The sequence below is a fragment of the Ustilago hordei genome (genome assembly GCF_900519145.1).
Source record: "Ustilago hordei strain Uho2 genome assembly, contig: UHO2_contig_21, whole genome shotgun sequence".
In the NCBI taxonomy this organism is placed as follows: Eukaryota; Fungi; Basidiomycota; class Ustilaginomycetes; order Ustilaginales; family Ustilaginaceae; genus Ustilago; species Ustilago hordei.
Window position 1 is genome coordinate 12,711 of NW_024545274.1, and position 17,803 is coordinate 30,513.

At 51.3% G+C, this 17,803-nt stretch overlaps 5 protein-coding genes across 5 annotated transcripts; 3 read left to right on the forward strand and 2 right to left on the reverse strand.

The window, feature by feature from the left end:
• Positions 1-182: 182 nt before the first annotated feature.
• Positions 183-1,601, forward strand: UHO2_06753 (uncharacterized protein; the record flags this gene model as incomplete). Its single annotated transcript, XM_041557791.1, has 1 exon — positions 183-1,601. The coding sequence occupies one exon, from the start codon at positions 183-185 to the stop codon at positions 1,599-1,601; it is 1,419 nt and encodes a 472-aa protein (XP_041413725.1).
• A 317-nt stretch (positions 1,602-1,918) lies between these two features.
• On the forward strand, positions 1,919-3,291 carry UHO2_06754 (uncharacterized protein; the record flags this gene model as incomplete). Its single annotated transcript, XM_041557792.1, has 6 exons — positions 1,919-1,945; positions 2,035-2,060; positions 2,155-2,715; positions 2,828-2,955; positions 3,061-3,134; positions 3,244-3,291. The coding sequence occupies 6 exons, from the start codon at positions 1,919-1,921 to the stop codon at positions 3,289-3,291; spliced, it is 864 nt and encodes a 287-aa protein (XP_041413726.1).
• A 539-nt stretch (positions 3,292-3,830) lies between these two features.
• Positions 3,831-5,252, reverse strand: UHO2_06755 (uncharacterized protein; the record flags this gene model as incomplete). The annotated part of the gene is made up of 2 exons (XM_041557793.1): positions 3,831-3,907; positions 3,968-5,252. 2 exons carry the CDS (start codon positions 5,250-5,252, stop codon positions 3,831-3,833), a joined length of 1,362 nt encoding a protein of 453 aa, XP_041413727.1.
• Positions 5,253-6,321: 1,069 nt separating this feature from the next.
• Positions 6,322-6,851, reverse strand: UHO2_06756 (uncharacterized protein; the record flags this gene model as incomplete). Its single annotated transcript, XM_041557794.1, has 2 exons — positions 6,322-6,597; positions 6,687-6,851. 2 exons carry the CDS (start codon positions 6,849-6,851, stop codon positions 6,322-6,324), a joined length of 441 nt encoding a protein of 146 aa, XP_041413728.1.
• A 9,028-nt stretch (positions 6,852-15,879) lies between these two features.
• Positions 15,880-17,803, forward strand: UHO2_06757 (uncharacterized protein; the record flags this gene model as incomplete). Its single annotated transcript, XM_041557795.1, has 2 exons — positions 15,880-16,340; positions 16,441-17,803. The coding sequence occupies 2 exons, from the start codon at positions 15,880-15,882 to the stop codon at positions 17,801-17,803; spliced, it is 1,824 nt and encodes a 607-aa protein (XP_041413729.1).

A 17,803-nucleotide genomic window follows, 5' to 3' on the forward strand; every position in this document is an offset into this window, starting at 1 on the left:
GTCCGTGCACCGGCCTTCACTTTCTCGTGCGTATCGCGCGTATCGCGCGTATCGTGCTTATCGCGGCTAATGTGCTGCGTGCGGTCGAATTCGCTTGTCCTTCCCACCACCATCATATCTATCCCTCGTCCACCATCGATATACACACACACACACTCTCTCTCTCTCTCTCTCTCTTTACGATGGCGGTGCAAACTACCATCGCACCTTACGATCAGAGCGTGGTGTGCGAAAAGCAGCTGCTCTCTCCATCGGAACTCGACAAGGCCATCGATACTGCAGCTGCAGCTCAAAAGTCGTGGGCCAAGAGTGGTGTGGAAGAGCGTGTTGCTATCATCGCCAAGTGGATGGGCATCCTCGATGCGGAGAAGGAAGAGCTGGGGAAAGAGCTTTCTGCTCAGATGGGTCGGCCGGTGGGTCAGTGCGCCGGAGAGATCAGGGGAGCGTTGGAGAGGTGTCGATTCCTGTGTAAGGTGGCAAAAGATGCTTTGGCCGATAAGCCTCAGACCGAGGGGGAAGCTGGCAATCTGAAGCTCAGCATTCGACGGGATCCTTTGGGGGTGGTTGCGATGGTGACGCCTTGGAACTACCCTTATCTCACCACGGTTAACGGCCTGGTGGCTGCTTTGCTTGCTGGAAACGGCGTGGTGCTCAAGCCTTCGCCTCAGACACCTTTGACAGCAGAGAGTTTGCAGCGGACACTCGAGGCGGCTGGATTGCCCAAGGGCTTGCTTGAGGTGGTACACTTGGACTTTGAGAGCACTGCCAAGCTCGCAGCGGACGCACGGGTCAAGTTTCTCGTCTTTACTGGTTCTGTCGCTGGTGGCAAAGCGCTTGGAAAAGCTGCTGCCGATGGACCTGGTTTCAAGGGTGTTGCCCTCGAGCTCGGCGGTAAGGACCCGGCCTACGTTCGTCCAGACGCGGACATCAAATGGGCCGCAGAGGAGTTGGTGGATGGTGCAATGTTCAATTCGGGACAGTCGTGCTGTTCGGTGGAACGCATCTACGTGCACGCCTCGGTATTCGACGAGTTTGTGCAAGAGTTTGTAGCACTTGCTAAGGCCTACAAGCTCGGAGACCCTAGGCAAGCAGAGACAACTCTGGGGCCCGTAGTCAGCGTTGCTTCTGCCGAACGGATGCGTAGGCAGATTGAGGATGCGCTCAGCAAGGGAGCCAAGAACCTCATCCGCGCCGACCTCTTCCCCGAAGCCAAGGCTGGTACGGCGCTCGTCGCACCCACCGTCCTCGTCAACGTCGACCACAGGATGGAGATTATGAGGGAGGAAACGTTCGGCCCAGCTATCGGCATCCAGAAGGTCGCATCCGACGAGGAAGCACTGCAACTCATGAACGATTCGCACTACGGCCTCACCGCTTCCATCTGGACCGACATCCAGACTAGAGGCTCGGCAGAAGCGTTTGATAAGCTAGCCACCGAGCTCGAGACGGGTACGGTTTATCTGAACAGGGCGGATGTCTTGCACCCTGCTCTCCCCTGGAGCGGTGTCAAGGATAGCGGAAGGGGTGTCAGTTTGAGCACCTTGGCCTTCGATCAGTTGACTCAGCCCAAGAGTATCCATATGCGTTTGCGTAAGGCTTGAGATGCATGCCCGCCTCGGAAGATATACGTTGTGGTACGATTGCAATCCATGTTTCCATTCGAATGATCCGTGATCGACTCGACGAGCTTCTTGGCTGTGCGAGTGGCAGCAGCAGCGCGTATCGCATGACGTGAAAGGGGGGGGGGGCGCGTATCGCAGCCGCGCATTACAGTTGTCGGCCGAGTGTGTTGAGATGAGCCGCGGCAAGGCTAGATAAGACCGGATAAGACCGGGTAAGACCGGATCAGACCGTGTCAGGGGCTTGCCTCTCGACCACCACCATCTTGACAGGCTCGCTTGGATAAGCATCTACCACAATGCCTGGTTTGCGTCTTGCCCATCGCGTAAGTCATCCCCGTTGCCGCTTGAACGCGCGGAATACGCAGGCTGGCGCTAACAGTGTTTGCCTTGGCCGCGTTGGTTGGTATCGCAGGTGGCTGTCATCACCGGCGGCGGTTCGTAAGTATACCTCTTGCTCGCCACGTTGAAGCTCACTCTGCTTAGCCTTGCCTCTCTCTCTCTCTCTCTTTCTCTCTCGCTCCGACTACGACAGCGGTATTGGCCGAGAATGTGCGCTTCTGTTCGCCTCGGAAGGAGCCTCGGTGGTGCTCGCGGACATCAACCTGGACGGATGCCAGAAAACGGCGGATCTGGTCGAGCAGCGTTTCTCGCACTGTACGCCGGCGGTCAAAGCGGTTGCTGTCAAGTGCGATGTTAGCAAGGAAGACGAGGTGGCGGCAGTGGTCCAGCGCGCTGTTGATGAATTCGGTCGGCTGGATGTCATGTTTAACAACGCCGGCATCATGCACCCTTGCGACGACAACGCTTTGAACACGGAAGAAAACATCTGGGACCTCACCCAGGCGATCAACGTCAAAGGCGTTTGGTATGGCTGCAAACATGCGATCATGGCTATGCGCAACAACGCAACGGATGAGAGCAAGAATCTGCACGTTGGTGGCTCGATCATCAACACAGCTTCCTTCGTAGCGGTCATGGGTGCAGCTACTCCTCAGATCGCCTACACTGCCTCCAAGGGAGCCGTACTGGCTATGTCGAGAGAGTTGGCCATCGTCCATGCCAGGGAAGGCATCAGAGTCAATTCTCTCTGTCCGTAAGTTTCGACTGTTTGGGCTGTGATTGTGAGAGCTGTAGGCCTGAAGATGCTGACATCTCTCTCGATCGGCTTTGTGATCTTTGTTGCTACTGGGCGGTGCATGGAACAGCGGACCACTGCAAACACCTTTGCTGATGGACTTTCTCGATACACCCGAAAAACTCGCCCGTCGTATGACCCACCTTCCAATGGGAAGATTCGGAGAGGCGGTTGAACAGGCTAAAGCTGTCCTTTTCCGTGCGTTGCCACCCGCTCCTCCTCCTCCTCGTTGTTGTTGTTGTTGCGAGTTTGGAGACACTGACATCTCTTTCTTCTGCATTCGCACCGGTTTGGTGCCGGCAGTGGCTACGGATGAATCGAGCTATGTGGTTGGGCATGATCTTTTGGTCGATGGAGGCCTCTCCCGTGCTTACGTCGTAAGTGTCCCGCTTGTCTTTGAAAGGGTAGTCGTAGATGCAGTACAGTTGGCTGATGCTCTTTGCATCTCATATCTTGTTTCCCATCCTCGTGCCGCGCGGTTGATAGACGGCAGAAGGGGAGGCAGTGTTGCCTCCTCCAAAGAGTCTTGTCTGAACATGCTCTCTCCACTGTCTCGGCTTGTTTTGTTAAAGCATACTTGGGTAGGATTGCAATGCAACTCTTCAGCCGAGTTTGAGAATTAGGCTACGGAGGCGATCATTTTAGTGAGCTTCTTCCTCCTCACCCCCTTGCCCAGCAGAGCGTAGAGGCTGCCGGAGATGGGTGCGACGACGGTTGCGGCAGGAGCAGATAGCAGCAACTTGGAGGCTCCTTGTATCGTTGCATTGCTTTGCAATGTCAATCTGAGCTGGCAGAATGGCAGGATGCATTCAAACTTGCCCAGCGGAACCGAGGGTGGGTGTGAATGCAATACCACCGTTGCTTGGACCACGATGGCCTCATTTGCACAACACCAGCACAATGCGTTGTGCGGACTAAACAAGTCCAAGGGTCGATTGCCACCTCGCTCCACACTTGCACCCACACTCGCAACAGAAGAGCTCAACAGACGTGCGAGGGCAAGGTTGTTGGAAAGGCCATTTGGCAAGAAAACGAGATACAAGCAAAGTGGAGCGATGCGATCCATGCTGTGTTTATGCACCGGTAGCGATTGCAGTCGAACTAGGCCCAGGAGCAGCAGTAGCAGCAGCAGTAGCAGCAGCAGCAGCAGTAGTAGTAGTAGTAGTAGTAGTAGTAGTAGTAGTAGTAGTAGTAGTAGTAGTAGTAGTAGCAGACGAGCAAGGGTCGACGCTTTCTCGAATGTGTTTCTTCATATCATACGTGTTCATCTCGTTGACTGTCAGCTTGTTCTCCTTTGCTGCCAAAGCAGCATGTGGGGCGCTCAAGGATGAGAAGCCAATCCTTTCGTTCAGATTCTCCAAGGCACGGGCGGAAGCGTACTGCACTCGAGTAGCCCTGGGCTTACGAATGTGCTGGTAGAGCTGCAAACCAGCCTCGATGTTGCTGGTAAAGTTGTACTCGCTGCTGAAAATGATGCCGAGCGCAGCAGCGTCTTCGATTGCTTGGCAGGCGCCTTGGGATTGGTGGGGCATCATGGGATGGGCAGCATCGCCGAGGATGCAGGTCTGCTTCTTGTACCAGTGCGAGTAAGGTTGGTGGAGGTAAAGACGCCAGGGCTTGCGTTCCACCGAGTTCTGGATCAGCTTGACACACAGCGGGTCCAATTGGCAGTAGTCGCCAGCAAGGATCTCTTCGGGGGCGACCTGTTCAAAGACAAAGCCTTCGGAACGGTGCTTGGTGAGTTGGGTGGGCATGAAGCAGTAGAACGAGACAATGTCGCCGGCGGCGCATGGGCTCATGACGATCTTGTAGTACTGGTTGAGATGCTCCTTCGGATAGCCGCCCCAGAACTGGATGGCAGGATCGGCAGCCCAGGTAAGGCCAAGACGTTGGACCTGCTCCTTGGTGACGTTGCATCGGTAACAAGTCTGAGGCGCCGACTCGATCTCTGGCGTGACACCAATCGCTGCACACGTCTTGGATCGAATACCATCCGAACCGACGATCAGGTCGGCAGCGACGCGGATGCCGTTACGGAAAGTGACGACGCTCGTCTCGGTGTCGACGTGGTCTGCAATGTGGTCCATGACAATCTCGACGGGGATCCCCTTGCCGGATGTAGAGAGGGCGGCGTCGAGGAGCATCCTGTGCATGTCTTGACGGTGGAACATGTTGTAGACGTTCCCCCACGTCTCCTCGTAGTCGTCGAGGTGGTACTGGTTGAGGATTTGGCCGGTTTGCCAATCGCGCATGGTGAGCTCCATCAAGACGACAGGACGACCGCACTGAACATCGACCTGCCACTCGTGAAGCCATTGTGTGCCATTGGCGGCGCAAGAGATGGAAGCACCCACCTCGACGTCAAAGCCTCGTCGTTCGTATACGGTACACCTGTGGCCTGCGCGACGAAGGGCAATGGCGCTTGCAAAGCCACCGATGCCACCACCGAGGATGGCGACGTCGAGCTGCTTGAAAGAGGAACCAGCTTTGCCCATTTGCACTCTTGTCTGCTGCGGAGATGAGCAGCTAACCCTAACGGGCAGTCTTGATTCGGGAGGCTTGCTTCTCTATATAGCATCGACCCTCTCTCCCTCTCTTCCTCTCTCCCTCGCTCTGACTGACTGACTGACTGACTCGATGCTCCGCCACCCAAGACTCCGCCACCCAAGGCTGAGTTTTCAGTTGGCTGGCATTTCCACAGGCAAAGTGCCGTAGTCGTCGGGAGGGCCGCGAGGATCGAGACAAGCCACCGTGCTCGGTGCTCCGACGATCGTGATCACTGAGGCACGAGAGCAGTCAACGCCCACAAAAGCGACACTCCGAGGCGCCACTCGATCACATCAGGCACTTTGGCACTCTATCAGCCAGATACGGCCAAGTCAGTGATCCATGTATATAAACAAGCCGAGTTAGTTAGCCTACCCACCCCCCCCCCCCGTTTCATCCATCCCAGCAAGTTTGGATATACTCGTCAACGTCGACCATCGTTCGAACTGCATTGATACCCCCCCCCCCCGCCGCCGCAATGGGTCCGTGCATCTAGTCCCTAGGCCTCGGCAAGGCTGATGATACTCGAGCCTCGAACTGTTCAAGGTTGCATTCATTGCCATTTCTTTGTTGTTCGTCGTTTCGTCGTTTCGTCGTTTCGTCGATCTTGTCGACGTCGACCAACACTGGTCCCTGCATATCCGATCGGCCGTCTACTCGATCGACCCGCTACCTCACCATCTATCGCTAGCTTGAAGACTGCCATCTCGTTGCTCTCCAACGCTGCACGGCGAAGCGAAGCAGCACGCAACTCACGCCGCATCCTCACAGTGCTTCTCAGTGCCCAGCACCACCTTGAGCAGCAAGCGCAAGCGAGCAAGCAATCCTCCTTCTGCGCAGCACACGGCGCAATTGGCAGGCAAATCAGTCGCTCTTTCCTTCTCTGGATAGTATTCTTTCGGGTGCCTAGTCCCTCAATCAATCGCTCGGCTCTTTATATGCCTTTGATCATCTCTAAGAGCCTTGTACACTTGTTAGCCCTGCAAGCCCTGCAAGCCATAGAATTGAGGTGGTGGATCAAGCTTTGACGACGTTGCTCTCGGCGATTGCAATGAATTCGCGTCCGACGGCGATCTGCAAACCACTGGGATCGGTAAAGCTTCCTGCATCAGGACCGAGGATCTTTGCCGTTTCTTCGTCGTGAAAAAACGCCTGTGCCTGTTGGATCGAAGGAAAGACGAAGGAAGAGCAAGCATCGTAGGGCATGACATGCAACGCGTTTCCTGGCTCTACAGCCTCTCGACCAAAGATAGTTGTCACTGCCTCCTTCGTTGCACTCTGACAACAGTGGAACTATACACAGGTACACGAACCATCCAAAACCTAGAAAGCCTGTCAGCAGTCATAACGACATCTGGCATGAATAGAAGAAGCAACTTTACCTGAGTGTAAGAAATGCATGCATGTCGAACGAGCGCAGGAAGCGCTAAGCGCGCATGTGTCTCGCTGTAGTACCTAACAAACTCGCCATCCGACATATCCTTCTTCTTGACAAGGTAGATGCAAATCTTAATGCCCTCCTGCAATCTTCCCACCGCAGACGACATTCTTGGTGGCAATAATGGTGGCAATGATAGTGGTGATGGCGGTAATAGTGGTGATAGTGGTGATAGTGGTGATGGTGGTGATGGGAAAAAGGTGAGCTAAGGCTGCCAAGGCAGTGTCCGCGGGCGTGCGCAGAAGATCCAGTACCCAGAGTAAATATGCAGGGCACACAAGCATCTCAACACAGTCGAGCCACAAGACTCGAACAAGTTTCATCAGGACAGAAAGAGCTCGCCTCTCGAATCAAGTCGGGGAGACCACTACCCACAATCAAGTTGGCAGAAGAGCATTGTCACTCCTGCAATGAAGAATGGAAGGGCCTCGATGGAATGATGGACATGAGGGGTCCCAGTACTCCAATGGAGTGGATGCATCATCCTCACTCTCGCTTGGAGGCAAGGAGCATGAGGAACAGGAGCAAGGGTACAACAGGATGCATATGAGACAAGGAGCAGGAGCAGTAGGAGCAGTGTTGAAAGGAACCTACACCTTGTCATAGGACCGGATGCACAGGAGCATCTGCAATCATATGAGCAGTGGCGCAGGAATCACAGGATTGGGAAAAACAAGGGTTTACAGCAGAGTCCATCAAGATCAGTAGTAGAGAGGCTCTACAACAGGTCTCACTCAAATTGGTACAAGTGGGATCTTACAGCAAAGCCCACTGGAATCTGTAGTCCACCACTCCAATGAAGCAGGGGGCCTGCTTGGTGATCAACTCAGGGCAGGAGGATGGGTGAGATGAAAAAAAGGGGGGGGGGGGGGGGGTGAGTCACCACTCAGATCAAGTGGGAGTGGCCCCTATCAATGATGAAGCTACACGAGGACCTTGTCATGGGACAGGATGCACAGGAAGTAAGAAGATCCAAAGTCATATGAAGAGGAGCACAGAAATCACAGGATTGGGCTAAGCAAGAGCTTAAGGCAGAGCTTGTGGAGATCAGTAGTAGAAATGGCTCTATGGCAGAACTCATCAGGATCAGTAGGAACAACATTGTTACTGCAAAGCTCAGTGGGAATGGTAATATCATGCTTGTACAACAGACCTCATGAGAATCAGTTTGAGAGGCACCCCCAACACTGATATGGCAAGAGGAGGATACCAGGTGAGGGGGAGGAGACCACTGAATGAAGAAGGGACCTTGCATGATGATGAAGCTGACACCAGCAGGTGGGTGCCAAAGACAAGCAAGTGATGAAAGGGTGCAAGTCACCACCCAGATCAAGTGGGACTGGCCCCTGATGGAGATGAGGAAGCAAGGGGCCCATCCATCCACAGGAGATGAGGGGGTGGTGTCCACAAGTAACATTACAAGGTGGATGGGGAGTATAGGAGGAACAAAGGGGGGGGGGGGGGGGGGAGCAGTGTTGCAGGCAACACTGCAAGACAGGTATATAACCATGTTCCCCATCATAGCAAGTGAGTGGATCACCATCCACTCTACACCATACACTACTAGTTATAGCTTTCACATAAAGTATACATTAGTATTTAGTCAAGCAGTAGCAATCATAAGACATTGCTCCTATTGTAGCATGTGTGTTGCATCACTGCTCATTGACATTGATCAACATCAGAAGGCAGTTCATCCAGTGGTCCAGTTCTCTCAATCATCAGAACCAAAGGCAGTTGTCCACTGTGGCCCAGGGATCACCTCAAGCACTCAGTTGACACACTGGACACTTGTGTCAGCACTGTCAGGGGTCTCGTGCCTGAAACCCAGGTTGGTCTGTTGAGATACTTGGTGACTATCAAACTGTGCAACAGCTATTGTCTTGGTATTGGTCTCAACAAGCTAGTTTCTCGGCAACTATCAAGTTGTGCAATGACAGCAGGTGGCATTCATTGTATATACTGTCGTAGGTTTCGGCTGACCTCTGTGGACACTCCGTTCCAGGGTAGCTTGGCATGATCAATATCAATATGTAGGTTATGATGACACCAAGGTCTGGTGTGAGTGTTGATGATGATGGGGTTGATGGTGTTGGTGATAAGGTTGGTGGCATCAACACAAGTGTCCAGTGTGTTGACTTGATGCTTGAAGTGATCCCCAGACTGCATTGGACTACTGCCTTCAGTTCTATCTATATCCAGACTGCTGGTTTGCTATGAACTGCCTTTGGACATCAGGTAGTGGTGATACAACACACACACTACAATGAGGAGCAACCTTGATAGATTACTACTATGCTGACTGAAACTAATGTATACTTATGCTGAAGTGATAACTAGTTATGATGGTTGTGTAGAGTGGATGAGGATCCACTCGACCTTTGATGATGAGAAAGTATGGTTATATACCTCTTCACAGCATCACCAGCAACACCACTCCTGCTCTCTCTCCAGAGAGTACCTTCTTCATCGAGTACTTGTACAGGGGGCCCCTCTAGCACCACTCCTGTCCTCCTTGAGCTATCTGCACCCCTGTGCCTCTTGAGTGGTGTCAACTCCTTCAACACTGCTCCTCCTCCTCAGGACCTGCTTGCCAGTTTCCTATACACTGCTCCTTCTCCTTTGACTGGTGATGGTTCCTTTGACTCTTGTCTCTTGAGCCCCTGGGTGGTAACCATCTGCATGCTCCTTGAGCTTGGTCCTCTTTGTGGCTGTGCCTGGCCCTCCTTGCATATGGGCCCAGTCCTCCTTTGCATGTGAGTCTGTAGGAGTCCATGGTCTCCATGGAGACTGCACTATGACCATGCCCTCTACTGGTATCGACTAGATCTCTGATACCTGTGCTCCTTCCATATGCACCAGTGACCCTCCTGCTTCTTGAGCATTCAGGCCCATGACACTCCCTTATGAAGTAATGTTCAGAAGATTGCCAAAACAGCTCATACGACTCCTCTACATCTTCGGATATCTCGCTTGGGTAAACATCCCAACGGTTAAGCGAGACAATAAGACGTTAGACCAGCGAGCAGTTGCAGCCATATGTCACAGGGTCTGCACAGATAGACCCTGGACAAGAATTGGGTGTGTCATGCATGCAAATTGTGAAATCAACTGCATCATGGGTTTCTGGTTGATCTCACTGAAATTGACCTGAACCAACCCATTTGGTAGATTTCACCAGATACACTGCGAGAAGCTCCCATTGGTGTGTACCAGCTTGGACACTCACAAGAGAAGGATGGGAAAGTTGGAGGAGGAGTACTCCATTGTGGAAACAGGGAAGAGACAGGCAGGAGGTGGTCACATGCAAGGAAGGGGATCAAGCTCAGGACCACACATATGGTTACCACAGGGGGAGATGGTTTCACACATGTTGAGGAGGTGACTGCATGGAGTGGGAGGATGGACATAGGGGTGACCACATGGTCAAGAGCAGGACAATAAGGTTAACCATGTGGTCAAGGAGATTCACAGGATAAAGGTCAGGTTTGGAGAATGGCCACACCGGTTAGGAGGAAGGAGAACTGTGCTGAGGAGACCAGCAAGTAGGACAAGAGGAGGAGGAGCAGTGTTGAAGGACTTGATAACACTCCTCAGGAGGAGCAGGAGCGGTGTCACAGGCGACATTGTACAAACACATAATTACTCTCATTTCACCATAGTATACAAGTGGATCCTCATCCACTCTACTCTTTACCTGTCTTACTCTTTACTTAGTTTCATATCATTGCAATAGCAGGGCTTTGCAAAGTTATCTCAAGCAAGTGTGTTGTATCACCGCTAGATGACAACTGTAGGCAGTGTTCAACACCTGTAGTCCAGTACCTCTCTCATCTGCAGGCAATAACCTTATTGCAGTCCAGATAATATCAAATACCATCAAGCAACAAGCAGCACTACAAACACTCATGCTGTTACAGGAGGCTGCATCTTATAGCATTCCAAATCTAGTTCTACAAGACATGCTGCATAGCCTCTGAATGGAGTGTTCAAGGCAGTTAGTCAAAACCTACTATCACACAGCCTTACCACATATCCCATGGAGATCAGCTGTAAGGAAAACTTTTCTGCACCTTTTGGGGAAATCAGTTATATTAGGTTCTTATAACAGTTTTCAGGTTTCTGGCACACGACCGCTTACACCATATTCATAGGGTACAGCCTGGAGAGAAAGGGTTGGCTGTTCTATAGTCTGTCAGAGGACATGTGCCCAAAACCTGTTATCTGTAATAGAATTGTGTCTATTATGAATCCTGTCAAAATATGTGACAATGCTAGTGGTATTACAATTCTTGGTGAGATATGTAGTAGAGACATCTCTATCACTTTTCTCACTCAAAGATGCAATAATAGTTTTGCTATTGCAGGTTTCAACTAACCACTGTGGACACTCTGTCCAGAGGTAGCTCAGCACAATCAATAACTTGAATGTATTGCATGACACCAAAGGTCTGGTGTGAGTGATATGATTGGTAGTGCCAACACAAGTACCCAGTGTGTCAACTGAATGCTTGAGGTGATCCCCAGACTGCAGTGGACAACTGCCTTCAGTTCTATCATTATCCAGACTGCAGGTTTCTATGAACTGCCTTTGGAAATCAGAGAGCAGTGATACAACACACATGCTGCAATGGATGCAATCTATTGAGATTGCAACTTGCTGACTGAATACTAATTGTATACTTATGTGTAAAGCTATAACTAGTAGTGTATGGTGTAGAGTGGATGCCAATCCACTCACTTACTATGACAGGGAGCATGGTTATATACCTTTCTTGTGGTGTTGCCTGTGACACTGCTCCTCCTCCTCCTTCCTGCTACTCCCCCCATCCATCCTTGTGCTGCTACTTGTTGGCACTGCTTCCCTAGCCTCCTGCAGGTGGATGGGCCTCTTGCTGCCTTCATCTTCATTAGGGGCCAGCCCCACTTCATCTGAGTGGCAACTCACACCCCCTCTCATCCTTATGTCATTGGCGCCCACCTGCTGGCCCTGACCTCATCATCATGTCAGACCCCTGCTTCATCCAGTGGTGTCCTCCTCTTGTACAGTGTCCCCCCCTCATTGTATCAGCAATGGGGTGCCTCTCTGATCGATCCTCATGAGATCTGCAGTACCCAGCATGATATTACGATTCCCACTGAACTCTGTAGTAACGACATTGTTCCCACAGATCCTGCTGAGTTATGCCATAGGATTGTTTCTACTGCTGATCTCAGTGAACTCTTCCTTAAGCTCTTGTTTAGCCCGATCCTGCAATTTCTGCACTCCTTCATATGACTTCAACTTCTTCCTGTCTCCTGCGCATCCGGCTCCCATGACATAGTCCTGACTACAGACCAAATGTCTTCTGGAGCAACTCGGCAAAGTTTCTAGAATACAGACACTGGACAGATCACACCAAGTGGCAACTAGTGAGCATTTGACCTCAACAAGCAAAGAAGATCCCAAAGACTTGGGTTACTCAGAGGAACATTTATTTTATGAGAAAGACCAGGAACCACTGGACAGACACATAGACATGGAGTCAGCCATAGATACAAATGAGCATCAAGACCCCAAACCTTTGACCAACAACTGGACTTTTGGACTTGCAGCCACACACATTGAGAAAGGAGTAAACCTGGATCCAACCATCCACAAAGCGCTGGTTGGTCAAGATAGAAGACTATGGGAAGAAGCAATGCAAAAGGAACTGGACAGATTGGAAGCAATGGGGATGTTGGAGATCACAGATCTTCCACCTGGTATGAGCACTGTCAACACTTGCTGCATACTTAAAATCAAAACAGATGTGGAGCTAGTGCCAACAAAGTTCAAAGCTAGACTTGTAGTGTGAGGCTTCACTCAGAGAGAAGGTGTTGACTATACTGAAATTATCGCACCAGTCGTGCCAATCCAGTCCATCTGCAGAGTACTAGCCTTTGCAGCAGTCCAAGACTGGAAGGTGGACTCAATCAACATGAAACAAGCATACCTCAACTCAAACCTGTATCATGACATTTACCTAAGATCCCCAGGAAAGGTGCTGAAGCTTGGGAAAGGGTTATACAGCTTGAAGCAATCGGGCCAAGAATGGAATGTCAAATTAGACTCACACCTTTGAAAGATTGGTGTCACAGGGCCAGCGCAGAGATCATAAGCAGCCATGCTGTGCAGCCACCGAAATGAGCTCAGTGCACCAGAAGCAGAACTGGTTGAGACCCAGGGGCTCCAACCAATCTCACCAAGAATGGTCAGACAGTGAGCTGGGGGGAAACCTCATTGAGAATGGTTGAGATGGTGGGTACTGGGAAGTTTCACCAAGACTGGCCCAAGATGAAGTGGATCAACCAGCCCCATGATGAGATGAGGGTGCCCCACTGAGATTGAAGGGGCAGCCACTGAGAGCAGGGAATGAGAGACCTTGCCACCTGATGAGGTGGGAGGAGACCCCTTGAGCATGATGAAGTTGGTGTAGGAGGATTGTCACCTCAGCAAGGGGAGTAAGGATAGGAAGGGCAGGATAGTAGTAGGAGCCAGATAGAACAGGATGGACAGGGAGGCCATACCCTGTAAGGAAGGGGGGCCACAGTGAGGTAGACACCATGGCAAGAGGAGATAAATACACCCTGCTGCCATAGTGAATGAGTGGATCCAGCATCCACTCTATTCTTAACTAAAACTATACTCTACTGTAACATATACTTAGTTGTTCTGTCACATAGTGCAATCACAGGCCATTGCTACTAATCCAAGCAGGTGTGTCATATCACCTCACACTGATGTTGTCTGTAGGCAGTAGTTACTGCAGTCCAGATAAGCACTTCTCTGAAGGCAGTACTCATACTGTGGTCCAGGTTTCTTTCACCAAGTCACCATTTGCCCATTGACATCTCAAACACTCATGTTGGGGCAATGGATCACCATCCTGTCTATTAAGTGTTCTGCAACAAGCAGGAGCTGACTGTGCTGCATTACCACTGAACTGGGTGTTCACAGCAGTTAGCTGAAACTCGTCAAACAAACAACTCTTCAAGCAGTCTCAGTGAAAGTGGCTGACAGGTGCATACTCAAGAGCACTCACTGAAACTGGTTGAGATCACCCAAACTGGTAGCTTTCGGGTTCCAGGCACACGACTGCTGACAATTGGTTTCCATTGCTTGCTGAGTGCACCCTGTCTATACACAAGAGAAATGGACAACGGAATCACAGTCATCACCATGTATGTAGATGATATGCTGATAGTGTCTCCAAGCTGTGAGGAAGTGGATTGCCCAAGAATGAAATCTTGAAAAAGTGGAGAACAGAGGACAATGGACTGATCAAGGAGTTCCTCAGCATCAAGATCTACTTGGACCAGGACTCAAAGAAGCATATCCCTCAATGTGATGGCATACATAAAAGCAATGGTGAGCAAGTGGTTGGAAAGAACAACCAAGAAATCCTGGGTCCTGATGCAGAGCATAACAGGAGGTGCTAAAGGAAACAGATGCTTGCCATTGCAAAGCAAAGAGTACCAAGAGCTGGTGGGGCAACTCTTATGGGTATCAAATACAGTGTGACCAGACTTCTCATTCACAGTAGGAACTTTGGCACGCTACATGTCAACCCCAATCGAAGGATGATGTCTACTGATGTGAACTGGGCATCGGACCCTACAAATGGCAGGAGAAGTACATTGAAGGTGATCACATACTTATACAGATGTCCAGTGAGCTGGTGATTGCATGTACAGAAATGTGTGGCACTCTCAGCAGTGGAGGCAGAGTTTGTCACTGCATCCAAAGCAACACAAGAAACTCTCTTCTTCTCATACCTGCTGAGAGACTTAGGGGTTGGCAACACCAAGCCAGTACTCTGTACCAGCAGTCAAGGATGCATACAGGTGAGTAAAGATCCAGCCAAACATTGGAAACTCAAGCACATTGACACTTGATACTACTTTGTCAGGGATCATGTGCAGGAAGGTGATATAACCATTGAATATGTTGGAATGGCCAATAACATAGCAGACATCCTCACAAAACCAATGAAGGGGGTAGAAACATCTTGACCAGCTCAAGCAATGGGATTAGAGATACTGATGGGGGGGGGGGGGGGGGGAGTTGAAGTTACACTGGAATAACCAATATGCAGGAAGGCCAAGCTGCCAACAGGCCAAGGATTGTGCATGCATGGTTGATCATGTGGCAACCAATCAGGAGACATTTATGAAAGAGAATGCCAAGGCTCAAAGAAGACAACACCAAGGCTCCTCATGATACATCCAGTTCACTGGGTGATGATAGATGTTCTCATGGACAAAACAAAGGTATATATACACATGGTCCTGTAGCTTTAGTTCATGATGATTTCAAGCATTGCATCTATCATACACCTGTGCGAAAGGAGCTAGAACGTAGCCCGGACAAAGCGGTGTCTTGCATAACTTCAACTGATCCCACCGAGAAGCTCAGAGCTGTCAGGTATCGCAATTGGATCATCGAGGGCCCGCTCTGTGATGCCATGGCTGCTGACACTTCAGAGACATCAGTCGTCCAAGCGGATGGAAGGTGAAGGGACTGTACAGTATCTATCACTCTAACTAGACCGAGAGCCTGTTCAAGGTGTCTCTAGCTCTAACTTGGCAAGGTTTTACGGATGCAGAACCGCTTTCGATTGACACTAGCTTAGCCCTTAGCAAGGAGGAAGGTCTCGCTTGCATCTCGGCCATCGCCTAAACCGGATTCTTGCACAACCTTGCATGATGCGCATATGAACAAGATGCGATGCGCTTTGGTGTGTTTCCCCGGCCGGTCAGCGTTTGACCAGCTGGATGCGCCTAGGATGAGGTCGGCGATCTATGTTGATCGCATGGAAGCAAGATGCGCTGCTGCTGGCGTCCTTCTGCCGGGGCAGCTTCATTCTCAGTTGCCCCGGCAAGGAAAGAGGGAGTCTCTCTATGCAGAACCTTGTTCCGGCCTTTCATTATAGCTCTGTCTTGTTTGAGGATCCGTAGTCGACGGTCCGGTTGAGCCTCCTGCTGCTTGGCTAGAAGATCACGCGGACGGAGCTAGTTCATCTGCTTTGAATGGCTTCCAGATCGACATTCCTATAAAGCCAGCATCGTCGGCAGCTGTTACCCCCCCAAGCCCTATCCTCCTCGCCTCCTTCGCCATGAGATCATCCACTCTTCTCCCCGGCGTGGCCTTGCTGACCACTTTGGCCTCAACCACTTTGGCCTCTCACATCTCCCCCGCTCCCTTCGCCGACCTGCTGGCTAAGCGCGAACACACCAAGAATGGCAACGACCCCCTCATGGTAGACCTTGGCTACTCGCAGTACCGCGGCACGTTCAACTCTTCCACCAACATTGACTCTTGGAAGGGCATCCGCTTCGCCGCTGCCCCCACTGGGGATCTTCGTTGGCAATCTCCTCAGCCTCCTGCACTTGACCGAAGTCAGGTTATGGAGGCTAACCGGTATGGCTCGCAGTGTCCGCAGAGCCCCTTTGGTAATCCGCAGTTCGAGACGAGTGAAGAGTATGCAGGTGACGATGAGGATGAGGATTGTTTGTTCCTCAACGTTTTTGCGCCTCACAATGCTAGCAATCTGCCGGACATGGTTTGGATCCATGGGTAAGTCTAGCTAACGCCTCAAGGCGGATCACCTTGGATGTCTTGATATACTGACGCTTGCCTGTACTCTTGCTCCTATCCTCGCTTTTGCCCGCCACAGCGGTGGATACGGAGCAGGCAACGGCCAATACGACTTTACCTCGATCATCACGGCCAACAAGAACAACTTTATCGGTGTTGCAATCCAATACCGTCTGGGAGCATTCGGCTTCCTTGCTTCCGACCAACTCAACCGCAAAGGTGTCGTCAATGCCGGCATTCTCGATCAGAACTTGGCACTGCACTGGGTTCAAGCTTACATCTCCCAGTTCGGTGGTGATCCTCGCAAGGTGACGCTTGCTGGTGAATCTGCCGGTGGTGGTTCTGCGATGATCCATGCGCTTGCCCAACGTGGTTCGATGGGAACCTCGCTGTTTAACAACATCATTGCTGCTAGTCCCTACCTCCCCTTCCAGTACGGGTTTAGCGACTTTGAACCTTCGCAGTCCTACTACGCCTTTGCTGCTCAAGCAGGTTGCTTTGATGGTGTTGCGTACGGCAAGACAAACCAGAGCATCTTCGAATGCTTGTTGACGAAGGATTCCAAGACACTGCAGGAGGCGAATGTCAAGACTTCAGCAAGTGCTTTCTTTGCCACTTGGCCCTTCCTCCCTGTGACGGATGGCAAGTATATCGTTGATGTTCCTTCAGCACAGCTGAACAAACGCAAGCTCAACGGAAAGCGTCTTCTTGTTGGTAACAACGGTGCCGAAGGCGCAGTGTTCGTGATGCGAGACAAGGATACGGAAGGCAAAGTTCGTCAGTGGCTCACCACGCTCCTTCCCCTAGCAACTGAACAAGACATTGCAAAGATCCTTCTCCAGTATCCCGTCGACACCAACGTCGCCACGCATTACGCCACTAACGGATTGGATCAGCCCAACGCAAACAGCGTCAACCCCGTAGCCCACGGCCAGCAAGCAAGAGCAGACAACATCTATGGAGAACTAACCTTCGTCTGCCCGTCCTACTGGATGTCGGAAGCCTACTCCGGTTCAGGTCGGCAATCCTATCGATACCAGTACTCGGTCGTTCCGGCTCTGCATGGAAACGATGTTGTAGCATACTTCGGTCCTCCTTCGGCGGTCCAGTCTGCTCAATTCGTTAAGGCCTTCCAGAACATCTATGGCAACTTCGTTACGAAAGATAACCCTTCCATCAGCTCCTCTCTCATCGATAACTCCTCCAACCCCAACCCGGCAAACAACTGGCCCCAATACTCGGCGGAAACGCCTTACCAGATCAACCTCAACCAAACAGGAGGAACACCAGAACAGATGCCCTTCCTAGGAACGCAGCTTACCACCTTGACAGGCCAAGGCCTGAGCAACCATTTCACAAAGGTCAATGCCCATACTTGGGAAGGTGGCAGGGCAAGCAGGTGCGATTTTTGGAGATCCATTGCCAACATCCTACCCAGTTAG